We start from the raw sequence: 12830 nt of genomic DNA, 5'->3' as shown, positions 1-12830 counted from the left end.
ACAGACTAGCACAAGCGGACATTTGGATCTTGTCTGCAGGTCTTTTCAGTACAGTGCAACAACCAAAGTTCAAAATCCATCACGCCATACTCCGCTAATACATGCGGCATGTTCTGGATACACCGGAATTGTTGACATTTTTTTGAGACATAATGGTAACTTTCAAGCATGTGACAACAACCTCCGCAGTGTGTTATTTTACGCTCCCCTGTGCGGTCACGAATTTGTTGTCAACATGCTCTTGGAAAGAGGTGCCAATATAAAGAACACTGATATTGAAGGGCGAACACCTCTGGCGGGGGCCGCAAGAAATGGACACGCAGAGGTTGTCCTAAGGCTTCTCGAGAAGGGTGCGTGTCCTGACCTGAAGATCGTCGCGGTAAAACTTCTTTGCTGCTTGCTGCTATGAAGGGGTACTCAAATACAATCGCGGTTCTGCTACCGTACGGCGTGAATGTTAATAAATTTGACTCTTATCACCGAACAGCCTTGTCTCTAGCTGCAGAGCGCGGATCTACTGCCCTCACTAGGCTATTGCTTCGCCAACCCGGAAATGAAGTTGACCACCCAGATACTACGGGACGAACGCCTTTAGTTTGGGTGGTACGAGCGGGCAATATTCAGGCTGTACAGCTGTAAGTTGAAGGGGGAGCAGATGTGGCTAAGAGCGACAAAATAGGACGAACGCCCCTATCATGGGCGCTGGAGTATGGGCACAAAAACGTCATCAAGTACCTTGTCCAGATATATCCGTAACGGCCTGCGTTGGGATATGAAACCAAAGGTCGCGCAGTCATTTAGGCGGGTAATTTAGGATGAGTCAGTTAACAGCTGGACAAGTCGTCTGCTGCAAGCAACGAGACGTTTGGTGATACCGACACAAAGATACGAGTAGTGACCAAGGAGTTTCCCTAAGGGTGGGAAGCGGGAAGTTGTATGATACAGATATCGACTCGCCGTCAAAATATTTAAAATTGACTAGATCAATATACTCGCCCTGCTCATACTTATGGGCTGCTGTTAATAGATCTGGACTTCACCATTACCTCTTCGCCGAGAAAGCTCCATAAGAAGTACTCAGACGTGGTGAGTCTTGTTGAATGAATGATATGTTGTTCTATGCAAGATTCATGGCATGACAGCACATCGAGATTATATATTTTGAGTAAAGATATCCGTTCGGCGTTATGCTCGGATTTAAGCCGGATGTGGACACCAGAAGCGAGTATCGGGTTTGGTTGATCTGGTCTCCCGTGGTACGTTTATCCGTTTTTCTCAGAAACTCCCGACGGATGTTTTTAAACATACGGTTAACTCTAATCAGGATTTTTGTGGCATAGGTATCAATGTTTCAGGCCCCCAACTGTTAGACAGTTGTGATGAATTAGTTATTCCATCCATCTTCGTTTTTATGGTACCCTGGGATTGGTCTACGATAGCAACTATGCAGAATCATCTGGTGGCTATTCAACTCTAGTTTGCCGAAGTGGGGATGCAAATGGAGATGCCCCAGGCTGCGCGATTTGATCACTCAGGGGCTCCTGTCACGTGAGGTGGAACACCAAATGCTCAAATTGTTTTCTTGTCATCTTGGATTCGAACAAAAGGCCCTTGGCATGTCACGAGCCATGAACCAACCGTTCTATCTTGAGCCTATGTCTTCTGGACTGGCTGATACAGAGAGTTTTAATGATCCGCTTCTGAGTCTTGATTTCGCGCCGCGTCTCCTGGCAAAAAAGCTTGGTTGGCCACTACCGCGGAGAAGCGAGAAGATTGGCTCCGTCGGCTCCACTGCATACGTATGAGAGATGACTTTCGCCGGTGCCTGGTGCTCTTCACTACCGGTGATTGCTCCGTACGATTTGAACCATACTCTCTAGGGTTTGGACCGACACGCAATCCCACTAATCATGCTGCTGGATTATTAGGGGGAATGCTGCAGTCTTCCACTGAGGTTTATTCGCAGCAGCCCGGGCCTGGGTGGTGGTAGCTAATAAAAGAAAGGTGCCGATGTTGCCGACTGTTTGCTCCGGCCCGTTTTCCAAACATTTCCCACCTAGAGCCCACCGGACGACGACATCCTCGCATCTCCCCAGATTCTAGGTCAGCCGGCTCATTATCGCACTACGTACTTGGACGTTATTCGAAAATGCGTATGCCCCGCGGTGGGCTTCTTGGGGCCATTGTTTGCCTCGCAGGGATTGGTCGTGTCGTTGAGGCGCTGAGCATTGACATCAATGATGCAGGTGCGTCGCTACCAGATTACGAAAGACCGTGTGCGGAATACTAACGGATAACCCCCTTGTCTATCACAGACTCCATTAAAAGTGCAGCCAGTCAGACCGCCTACGGTTCAATGTTATGGTACTCCGGCAATGAGACGGGTCAGATTCCAGGGGCATTTCCAGACAAGTGGTGGGAAGGCAGTGCTTTGTTCTTGAGCTTGCTTTATTATTGGCATTATACCGGCGATACCACCTACAATGCGGAAGTTAGTCAGGGTATGGAGTGGCAGGCTGGCAACGGAGACTACATGCCAGCCAATTATAGTAGCTACTTGGTATGGAAAGTCAACTTCATCCAATCGAGCCTTTCTGACCTGTGGTCCAGGGTAACGATGACCAAGGCTTTTGGGGGATTGCCGCCATGACAGCTGCCGAGATCGGCTTCCCCGACGTCGACGACGGATACTCCTGGCTGTCCCTCGCACAGGGGGTTTTCAACACACAAGTGGCTCGGTGGGATAGCAGCAATTGTGGTGGTGGCCTGCGTTGGCAGATCTTCCCGTACCAAGCTGGCTACGCCATGAAGAATTCAATTTCGAACGGTTTATTGTTCCAGCTGGCAGCGCGTCTCGCTCGGTATACCAACAACCAGACCTATACCGAGTGGGCGGAAAAGGTTTGGGATTGGAGTGCGTCCTCGCCACTGCTAAATAATCAGACGTGGAATGTTGCCGACTCCACCGATATAGAAGGTGGGTGTAAATCCCAGGGGAACAACCAATGGTCGTACAATTATGGCACATACTTAATTGGTGCGGCGTACATGTATAACATGGTAAGTGCTCATACCAGGCCTATTTCTTTAGTTGCGGGCAGTGTCGTGGTTGCTCCTTCGCCTCCCAAAGCTAATCACTTTATTTCAGACCGAGAAGGAGACTTGGAAGACAGCTGTTGACGGCCTTCTGGGGGTTACACTGAACACATTTTTCCCGCAAGACTTTAATTACATCATGTCCGAGGTTCTCTGTGAGCCAAACGAGGTTTGCAATGACAATGAAATCCTGTTCAAGGGTCTTGTATCGGGGTGGCTTGCCTTTGTTGCCTTGCTGGTCCCATCAACCTATGACGAAATTCTGCCCAAGTTGCAAGCATCCGCGCAAGGGGCCGCCGCGTCGTGCAGCGGGATGAGCAACAACACATGTGGAGTGCGCTGGCACGAATCGAAGTGGGATGGCTGGGTTGGTATGGAAGAGCAGATCAGCGCCACCGACGTGCTGAGTTCGGTCTTGGTCACGGAAAAGAAAGGGAGCGGCCCCTTGACCTCGACGACAGGCGGAAACAGTACCAGTAATCCAAACGCAGGGAGCGGCGATGACAGCAGCTCTGATAAGAGCCAATTAAAGTCGATCACAACCGGCGACAAAGCGGGAGCTAGTATTGTCACCATTGCATTTGTTGGGATATGGGGTGGTTTGATAGCCTTTATGGTACTTGGAACCTGAGCTTTGGGTTCACTTCTTTGACTTGCATTTCCAACATGATCATCTTCTCTGTGTATTATATAAGCGCTTGGATATATTTGTTTTTAGCCCCGATGAAGACGGTGAGGCATTGTAAATAGGAAGCCTGCTATTGATAGAATCATCGTGAGAGATTTCTGCCATGTTTCCGATGAATGTCACAGCCTACACTGTAAGATCCTAACAATCCAGCCACAGCTCTATGACATAGATCGTCTGACGATCACTGCACAACAAGAGAGGAAAGGATTTCCCTGAGCATCAACAGTCCCACTGTGGACCACCTTGGCAGTCTTGGCTTCGGCATTTGTGTTGAGCCAATCCCTCTGGCCCAGCACGTGCCATACGTCAATCCAAATGAGAAAATAGCAATTAACTCCCATGTCAAGGAGTCTCAAAGGTCATGACAATCTACCATATGGATAAACCAATTATTTGTTACGTGGGGACATGGTCCACAAATTCAACCATACTCGCTGACTGTTCCAGCATCCCCCAACCACGGATGCGCCAAAGCCTTGACGTGCCTTGAGTCGCGCCCCAGGATCTTGACTCGTCAAATCCAGCATAAATTGCTCGAAAAGGAGATTAGTAACATCCGAATCATTCTCAGAAACCGATAGCTGAGCTTACTTGCAGCTGCCGGATGCGATAATGTGCCAAATTAAATCAAACTCAATCCAGAGTAGTGGCGTTTTCTCCTATGATTATTTAGATGTTGATGTCATAGTTCTCAAGATTCTTCGCCATCTCTTCATCCTCAACTCCATCAGAGTGGTTCGGCTCCTAGGCTAATTCGTTGTACTGAGCTGTCAGCTGTCAAACGTACAATTTTCACTGGGTGGGCATCTCCCACTTAACATTGGCCTAGAGCACGAGGCCCATTTGGGAGACCAATTTCTGAAAACAATGGCTAACAATACTAAGGAGTTTGATTTTATTATTGTTGGAGGTTAGTTCGCAGAGTCTGCAAGTTGCGTTGAGGGGCTCACTCTAACCTCCTCACAGGCGGTCCTGCAGGATGTACCATTGCCTCACGACTGGCATCCTGTTCGGAGAAACCCAGGGTCCTCCTATTAGAAGCTGGAAAACACAATGACTCAGAAGACCTCATGGTCGACGGGCAGAGATGGACCACACTACAGCAGCCGGGGATGAATTGGGGCTACACCACGGTGTCGCAGGAATATTGCAATGGCCGCCAACTCGATTACAGTCGGGGACGGGGTTTGGGAGGCAGTACTGCGATAAGCTTTGGCTTTTGGACTGTTGGATGTCGCGGAGACTACGATCGCTGGGCGGACCTCGTCGACGATCCTCGCTTTGATTGGGTACATATGCAAGCGCGATTCAAAGCTCTCGAGTCATTCCAGACAGAGGACGCTGAGGCCAGTTACGGTGACTACGTCTCTCCGCGACGCGATGACCACGGCCAACACGGACCACTCAAGGTAGGCTATGCCAAACTATGGGAGCGGGATATTGTGCCTATGTTGGATATCTTTCGTGATGCAGGCTTTCCGATCACCCGGGACCTTAACAGCGGTAATCCATTAGGCATAGGACCCGTGATCAATTCTTGCTACCAAGGGCGACGAACGACTGCAATTACTTTGCTCCAAAATAGTAGCAATAATCTCACTACTATTACCGAGTGCTCAGTAGAGAGACTGGTGCTCGAAGGGAAGCGTGTCATTGGTGTTGAAGCTGCCGGGGCTCGCTGTAGGTATCCCATGGTCGCAGTTTATTCTCATTATTCGACAGTGGACTAACCTTGTTATTCTACAAATTTCGCCTCCAAAGAGGTCATTCTCTGTGCAGGTAGCCTTGACACACCGAAGCTGTTGATGCTTTCCGGTATTGGACCCGCATCACAGTTGGCTAAGCATGGGATCCCTATAATCTGTGACCTTTCTGCTATCGGCCAGAACCTGAAGGATCACTGCCATGTTCCACTTGCATTCAGACGAAGCAAAGAAAGCAACGACCGACATTCGTTCTACGGAGAGCCAACCGCATCACAGGAAGCTCTGGAGACCTGGAGGATCGATGGGACCGGGTCGTGGTCCATTTTTGGTTGCCAGTGCGTGGGTGGCTGGTTGAAATCCCCCTCGGTCGTGGACTCTTTTGAGTTCAAGCAGCTTCCCCGGGCTGAACAGGAATTTCTCAATGGCGAGACGGTTCCACATTATGAATTAGTCTCGCACTTCCCGTTCCACATGCTCATTCCAGGAGTTTCAGAGGACTTTAGTTATGTATGTCTTGTGGCCTTTTTAATGAACCCGCAGAGCCGGGGTGAAGTGACACTGCAGTCTGCCGACCCGACGGTGCCTCTTTTATTCAACCCTAGGTTTCTGTCACATCCCTATGATCGCCGTGTTGCTATTGAGAGCTACCGTGATCTTCTGAAACTAAGTGCCCACCCATCCTTTTCTAAGGATACCATAGGGGACCTGATTCGACCACAGGGGGACAGTGACGAGGCTATCCTTGAATTCTGGAGGCAATTTGTCAGTTCAACCTGGCACATGACTGGGACTGTGAAGATGGAGAGACCAGATGATCCAGACGCAGCTGTGGACCGCTCATTCCGAGTCCGGAATCTGGAGGGACTACGAGTGGCAGACATGAGTGTGGTACCTGTCCTGCCGAACAGCCACACGCAGGTGACAGCTTATCTTGTGGGAGCCACATGTGCAGACGTTCTCATTGAGGAGTATGATCTTTCCTACCAAGTCTGAAGCAACTTTTCAAAATGACCACGTTGTTATGTTTGTTTACCCTGTGCAACTCGCAAATCTATCTATGCCGATTCGGCTTACGAGGTTTCACGATGACTTATGCTCTTTGACGTGGTAACCTTAATGTCATCATTATGCGGGCTACAATACAAGTGAAATCTTTCCCGGCTGCCATCTTGTCAATCTATCAGGTTTTCTCAGAAGCTCTGTTTGGGAAAATAAAAGTCCTGGTGAAGAAACTGGTTTCTTGAACGAAAGATACATGCCATCAAAAATTCGCTAACCAGGGATGATCCAACGCCTGTCGTGCTGTGAGGCGTTTGTGAGGGTCTAGGCTTGTCAAACCCAAGATAAAATCCTTGAATACTGGATCAAACACATCTGGCCATTCACTAAATAATTTGTATGGAATGTGTTCCTCATGTCTTTCTTCCCAAAGCATTTGTAACACTTGGCAGCTAACCTCATCATCATCAGTATGTTTCATGAGCCCCTTGAGGCCCTCCTGATCGCCAAAGTACGAAACCTGACGTTGCAGGCAAATCAGAGCAGGCAGTACGCCTTGCGCCTCATGTTTGCGAAAATCGTCGTCGGGGCCAAAGATTACAGGTCCAAGAATTGCATAGATACACTGATAATACCCATTAATGCACCATTTCCCCATAGGATTGGATTACTTACTACAATGGCAAAGGAAAACATGTCGGTTGGTTTATTGAGCTCGCCCTTGAAATGTGCCTCGGGACTACGCCAATTGTCATTGCCAGCGAGCATACCTTCGATACACCTACCTTTAGGAAGGTGTGCGTCGTTTTCAAGGTCTATGATTTGGACATGTTCGATAATGGTCTTGTCTTGGGCATTGCAGCGGTCAACCATGATATTGTCTGGCTTGATATCTAAGGATAGTTAGCGCTACCATGTAGCTGCCTGGCTGGTGCGAAGAGCAGAGTAAACCACCAAGATGAACATTTTGCCGATCATGACGTTCGGCGATGCCTCGCAGGCTAGCCTTGAGAATCTGCTTGCGGGCATAGATAGGAATCCCCTCTCTGACAAGATTGAGAAAGTCGTCTGTCAGATATCGGTAGACTAATATTCGTTCGTCGGGTATGGTATCCCGGGGTAGTCATATGTATGGACTCTCGACCAGCTGTGGCTGTATCTTCTCATTGAAGTTGGAAAATATGTCCTTGGGTATATCCTTTAGAATGAACTGATCTTGTTCTGATCTAAATGACTGGTTAGCCAGGATTGTCAAGCATCTTGGCCAGGTCAGGAGCCTCAGACGTTGCGAGCCAAACGCGACCTACGTGCGGTCTCTCTTGAATTAATTGTTTGAACTAATAGCGAGACCCGGTAGCTCCGACCGAGAGGTTTGATGAAAAAGCCGTTTTGCCTACGGTTCTTCGGAACATACTAGGAGTAAAGAGAATGATTGTCGCAGACTCTGGTTGAATGCTGATGATATCAACGGGTGAAGTAGTTCCTAGAAAGGAGAACCCGATCCATGATCGGCGAACCGGATCTGGAATTTAATGGTTTCCGGGAGCTGGCCAATCAATCTCATTTCGCATGTTATCGTCCTGGTTTAAAATACTCTTTGCTCGAAAGGTCCAGTAGACAGAATCGCTTCAATTTTCATGGAGATAGTGAGCGCAAATGAGAAGAAAGCTTGAGCTAGATTAGTTTCAGTCAAAGTGCGTGGATTGTATTTACCTTATCAGCCTACAGTCTTGCCAACCGGAGTATAAAAGAGGAGAATACACTTGACCACAAGGCTACACTAACACTTAACCTGAGCACTGTAGGCCGCTTACTTTGCCAGTGCCACTAGCTACATGGTCAGGCGTGATTAACTCTGCATGTTTGTTCAAGATTTGATTGTATTCGTTCGTCCAAGTAAACTTTAACACAATGACGATGTTCATAGGATTGCTTCCATTGCACAGCTCACTGATCTATCTATGACAATTCGGCTTCAGCTTCCAAGGCTTCACGCCGACTTGTGCTCTTTGGGTCAAAGTAAGGCCGCTCTCCTAGACCAACAACACGGTGACCCGTTCGGGGACCGAAGCCCTTCTCCTTGTAGTCGTACGTGGCGGCGTGATAGACACTGCGGTTATCCCAGATGGCTGTACAATTGCACCACGTTAGATACTATGCTTCTCTTTCTGCACTGTCGTAAGGAAGAGGGATTACTCACCTAAGTCATTGGGGTTCTCCCATCTCAGACGAACTTGAAGATCATGGTTCTCAACGATCAAAGAGACGAACCATCTCAGCAAATGGTCACTTTCTTCTTCGGAGAGATCATTGACTTTCGCAACGTGAACGCCAACAGCGAAGACGCTCTTCCACCCGGTTACTGGGTTCGTACGAATAACAGGGTGAATGGCCTCTAATTTATCACCAACATTCTCCGGAGCACCCCGAGGTCCAGTAAAAATTTCGAAGTCATTTTCTTTAGCAACCCTGTTGAACCCAGGTTGGGCATATGTCGCAGTCAAACCTTCTAGAAACTGTTGGTAAGGCTTCGAAATGCGATCATAGAGTTCATAACCGGATGCCCAGAGGGTGTCTGTAATGACTAGTTAACCTTCTGTATAGCTTCAGCCTTGTGGCATTATTAACTCACCACCGCCAGTCTTGGGAAGCTCGGTCAATCGCAAGACGGTATAGTCACTGGGGATTGGCTCGAATGTAATGTCACTATGCCACTCCCTTCTAGCGCTTTGCTTCTTCGGATGTAAACGTCCCTTGTACAGCTGGTCATGGTTCTTAGAAGTGATGACGCTGATCTCGTTATCTTTCACATTGTGCTCGCGTCCCGCATTGTGAATAGGGTGCACATGAAGACCAGACGTACTGGGCTTGCCGGCAAGAAGACCCAGTCGCTGAATTAGTTCTTTCTGCAGATCATCGTCTAGTCCATCCTGCTTGCGAAAGAAAACGACTCCACGCTGAGAGACTAAAAGCCCTTTAGCCACAACCCCACCGTTACGACTGGTATATCCTTACTGGTTATAGCAAGATCGCGGAGCAGCTCATCAGAATTGGGAGCCCGCAGCCACTCTGCCAAGTTAGCCGATGGGAACTCCCGGCCAATGACGGGAGTAACATCGAAGGAATCGAAGGAGTCGAGAGCCCCGCTAAGCTTCAAGGGCTCTCTTTGTAGGGTCCGGGTCTTTGCTGCTGATACATCTCCTTCCACGATGGGGACCACCGGGGTAGTAGTACTGTCAGCGACGGAGGGAGCCATTTGTGAATGATATTCGGGTGTTGTTGAACTTCGTTTATCTCAGACGATCTGCATGTATAAAAAAGCAGACAGTGTCCGACAACCTACCTCTTTATACATCCTATATCGCCATGATGGTTACATCCCAACTGTGCCGTTTTCCCGGACCCCGCATACTGAGCCTCTCTATCTGTTCCAGACACGAGCCAAAAGAACCATTGAGAACGCTCAGATCCATCGATAAGAGTGTTACTCAAGACATTCACAATGCCGTCCTGGAATCATGCAATATCTCGCCATTTGCAGTTGATCTCTGGAGTAAACTTGGTGTACGGAACAGTAAGCACAGGACGGTCATGCACCAGAGAGCGATGGGGGTCATTTGACATGCTGGTTACGCCACCTAGTCTCATAAAACACTATCAATCACACACCAATCGCGATAAGGTTATATAAGCCACGTACAGCACTACGAGCTAGGTGGTCTAGATGCGAGCTCGGCCTCGTGGTCGTTCGTTTCTCGTGTTGGGTTAGTGTAAGCGAGTGTGCTTGGCGGTTAAGCACATCAGACGGATGTTGGATAGCATCATGCACGATCGTCGCTCTTGGTCTGCATTAGCGTGTGGATATGTAGTTTAGATGGTATAATTTGGCATAAGTATGGATTAGGGGGGATTTTGTATCCGGTGTATGGGGTTGGTGGGGTGTAATAAATGATAAATTGGTAAAAGGGTCTTTTCTGACTAGAAAGCTGTATGTTCTATGAATAGCGAGATGACCAAGGATAGATCTACTTCTCCATCAGAATAGACACTTAACACGTAGCAACGGAAGCATGCTTGTCTTCTCCTCGAAGTATACAAATCTTTTATTATACCTGAACCTAGCCCAGTAATTCCATTAAAGCACAAATTATAACCCCCATATCGCCCATATACTACTCTAATGCGCAAACCTAAAATCCAACCGCTTATTCCCTTCATCCTTAGTCGTAGCCAAATAAACCCTCTTCTCTTCCTCCGACATAGCATTCCATTTCTTGTCCCGACTCGCATTGCGCCAAACATAGTACGCCTTAGTAAACAGATAGATAAAGATATTCGTAACCACCAAAGCAACAAGAACCTTGTTCCCCCTCTTATACCGAGGCGCATCGTCTACCCAAGTCAGATAAGATACAATCAGAGAAAGAAGGTAAAAGCATACCTTGCCGGTAAATATTTGAGGCGATAATCCCAGACGCTTGCACGCACATATTGTACACGGCAGCAGAAACTGTCCGCGATCGAACGGTATTCGAGTTCCGGGAGTTCCAGGCGACTTGGATTGGGTGTGCTTTTATCATTAATTCATTAGTCTTTCACGTTCATGTTTATAGGCCATAGGTTAGATAGAGTTAACGTACCAGAAGGAATGGATAAGAAAATAGTTAAAATAATCCACGCAACCCACTTATTGATACTGTTTATATCGACGACATAGAGATATATGATGAATGGGAGAGCCCAGATCTGAGTGAACATTGCTGCCCAGGTCAACTGGCCGAATCTCTCCGATAGGTATGTGAGAATCAACATGGTCGGGATCTGCGCGAATGTGTAAGGGATTGTGAGGAGATTTGTGACGAATGTGTTGAAGCCCATGCCTCGTAGAGTGAGGGTTAGATATTGGCCGGGTGGCGTCATGGGGGTGAGCCATGTGAGGCCGATGGCGTAGATGGGCCAGAGGTCGTAGTCGCAGAGGCTTTTCCAGAGGAGTTTGGGGGTTATGGCTTCGCGATTATGCATTGTGCCTTTGCTTGGGTCGTCGCGGATTATGCGGTTCACCATTATTGTTTCTTCGCTGGGGGATTTGTTAGATTTTGTTTCTAGGGAACATAGGAGTGAGATATGTGGTGAAGAACGTACCGTGGAGTAAACCAGCCTTTCTTGCCTCTCGCCCAGTTGGCAGTTTCACAAGGTCCTGGCGGCATTAGGACGAATGCGATGAGACCGACCAACAGGGTTATCAAGCCCTTTTATTTCTATTAGCTATTGTCAAGGCTTTAGTGGAGTTGTGATCCGTACTTCAATGAGGAATAGCCATCGCCAGCCTGCCTGGCCTTGCACGCCACGTAGGCGCAATAACCCGAAGGCTAGAAAGCTCGCGAGGATATCAGCCAGGTTGTAAGCTGTCCAGAAGAAGCTCAGTCGGACAGATAGCTCATGCGATTTATAGAAGTAGGACAGGTAAAGAATAACCTGTCTCGTATAAGTACGGTGGACAAGTGGTTTTGTGTTGCCAACTTACATCGGGGATGAATCCACCTTGGAGAAGTCCGAGAAGGGCTCGACAGGCAAGGAAGGACGATCGTCCCTGGAGTCCGTATTGAGTCATACCAACTGCCGACCAGAGGGTCATTTGTGTAGGAATCCACCTGTCCGGTCCTATCCATTTGCTAACCAGTTGAGAGGGAAGTTCCGCGCAGAGGAAAGAGAGCTTGAAAACGGTGTTTCTCAAATTATAGTCTAGTGTTCCATTAGTGCTTGGTATGGACTGTTACGCTATTATTGGGACCAACCATTAGTGGTGAGATGCAAGTCCTTGAGGAAGTTGTCTGTTAATGCCTGAGTAAGGTTTGCTCGATCCAACTCTAGAGCCATGAACATGATGGCCGTCCATATCATGATCCGAGCATCAATTTTGCGGATTACCCGCTTTTCCTCGCGCCAAGTCCATCTTGCGGAGGGATCAAATCGATGCAAGTTCTCCCAATCCTCGCTTGGCTGATATTCTTGTGCGATGTCTGGGTTATTATAGACCGATGGCTGAGTTGCAATTGCGTCAGGGTCGTACTTTTGACCCTTTTGAAACCAAAGTCTCCGCCCGCTGAATGGCTCACCCAGGGGAGCTATTTCACGGCTGCTAGATGAGTCTGTCTCATTTTTTAATGCTGAGACGGTTTCACTGGGGGTCTTCGTGGTGCTAGTAGGAAGATGAACTACCGGCATCCTGAAAGAGTAGGATAGAACTCTTCTGATTCCAGAAGTACACCAACAAGTGCATGACCTAGGAATTCAGTATATAACTATATATTCTTCGGGCTTGCACTCCGAAAACCGAA

At 48.2% G+C, this 12830-nt stretch overlaps 6 protein-coding genes across 6 annotated transcripts; 3 read left to right on the top strand and 3 right to left on the bottom strand.

The window, feature by feature from the left end:
• Positions 1–2149: 2149 nt before the first annotated feature.
• AO090103000109 (glycoside hydrolase family 76 protein) lies at positions 2150–3727 on the top strand (the record flags this gene model as incomplete). The annotated part of the gene is made up of 4 exons (XM_001826661.1): positions 2150–2246; positions 2316–2560; positions 2611–3060; positions 3149–3727. 4 exons carry the CDS (start codon positions 2150–2152, stop codon positions 3725–3727), a joined length of 1371 nt encoding a protein of 456 aa, XP_001826713.1.
• Positions 3728–4654: 927 nt separating this feature from the next.
• On the top strand, positions 4655–5517 carry AO090103000110 (uncharacterized protein; the record flags this gene model as incomplete). The annotated part of the gene is made up of 3 exons (XM_023233442.1): positions 4655–4697; positions 4754–5467; positions 5510–5517. The coding sequence occupies 3 exons, from the start codon at positions 4655–4657 to the stop codon at positions 5515–5517; spliced, it is 765 nt and encodes a 254-aa protein (XP_023093813.1).
• A 504-nt stretch (positions 5518–6021) lies between these two features.
• On the top strand, positions 6022–6486 carry AO090103000111 (uncharacterized protein; the record flags this gene model as incomplete). Its single annotated transcript, XM_023233441.1, has 1 exon — positions 6022–6486. The coding sequence occupies one exon, from the start codon at positions 6022–6024 to the stop codon at positions 6484–6486; it is 465 nt and encodes a 154-aa protein (XP_023093814.1).
• A 268-nt stretch (positions 6487–6754) lies between these two features.
• On the bottom strand, positions 6755–7365 carry AO090103000112 (putative calcium/calmodulin dependent protein kinase; the record flags this gene model as incomplete). Its single annotated transcript, XM_001826664.3, has 2 exons — positions 6755–7117; positions 7168–7365. 2 exons carry the CDS (start codon positions 7363–7365, stop codon positions 6755–6757), a joined length of 561 nt encoding a protein of 186 aa, XP_001826716.3.
• A 1086-nt stretch (positions 7366–8451) lies between these two features.
• On the bottom strand, positions 8452–9748 carry AO090103000113 (TauD/TfdA dioxygenase family protein; the record flags this gene model as incomplete). Its single annotated transcript, XM_001826665.1, has 4 exons — positions 8452–8621; positions 8693–9067; positions 9125–9457; positions 9508–9748. The coding sequence occupies 4 exons, from the start codon at positions 9746–9748 to the stop codon at positions 8452–8454; spliced, it is 1119 nt and encodes a 372-aa protein (XP_001826717.1).
• A 921-nt stretch (positions 9749–10669) lies between these two features.
• AO090103000114 (uncharacterized protein) lies at positions 10670–12717 on the bottom strand (the record flags this gene model as incomplete). The annotated part of the gene is made up of 7 exons (XM_023233440.1): positions 10670–10884; positions 10934–11047; positions 11133–11569; positions 11635–11741; positions 11794–11967; positions 12017–12234; positions 12288–12717. The coding sequence occupies 7 exons, from the start codon at positions 12715–12717 to the stop codon at positions 10670–10672; spliced, it is 1695 nt and encodes a 564-aa protein (XP_023093815.1).
• Positions 12718–12830: the final 113 nt, after the last annotated feature.

The sequence above is a fragment of the Aspergillus oryzae genome, chromosome 8 (genome assembly GCF_000184455.2).
Source record: "Aspergillus oryzae RIB40 DNA, chromosome 8".
Taxonomy (NCBI): Eukaryota; Fungi; Ascomycota; class Eurotiomycetes; order Eurotiales; family Aspergillaceae; genus Aspergillus; species Aspergillus oryzae.
This window is presented reverse-complemented; position numbering and strand designations above follow the sequence as displayed.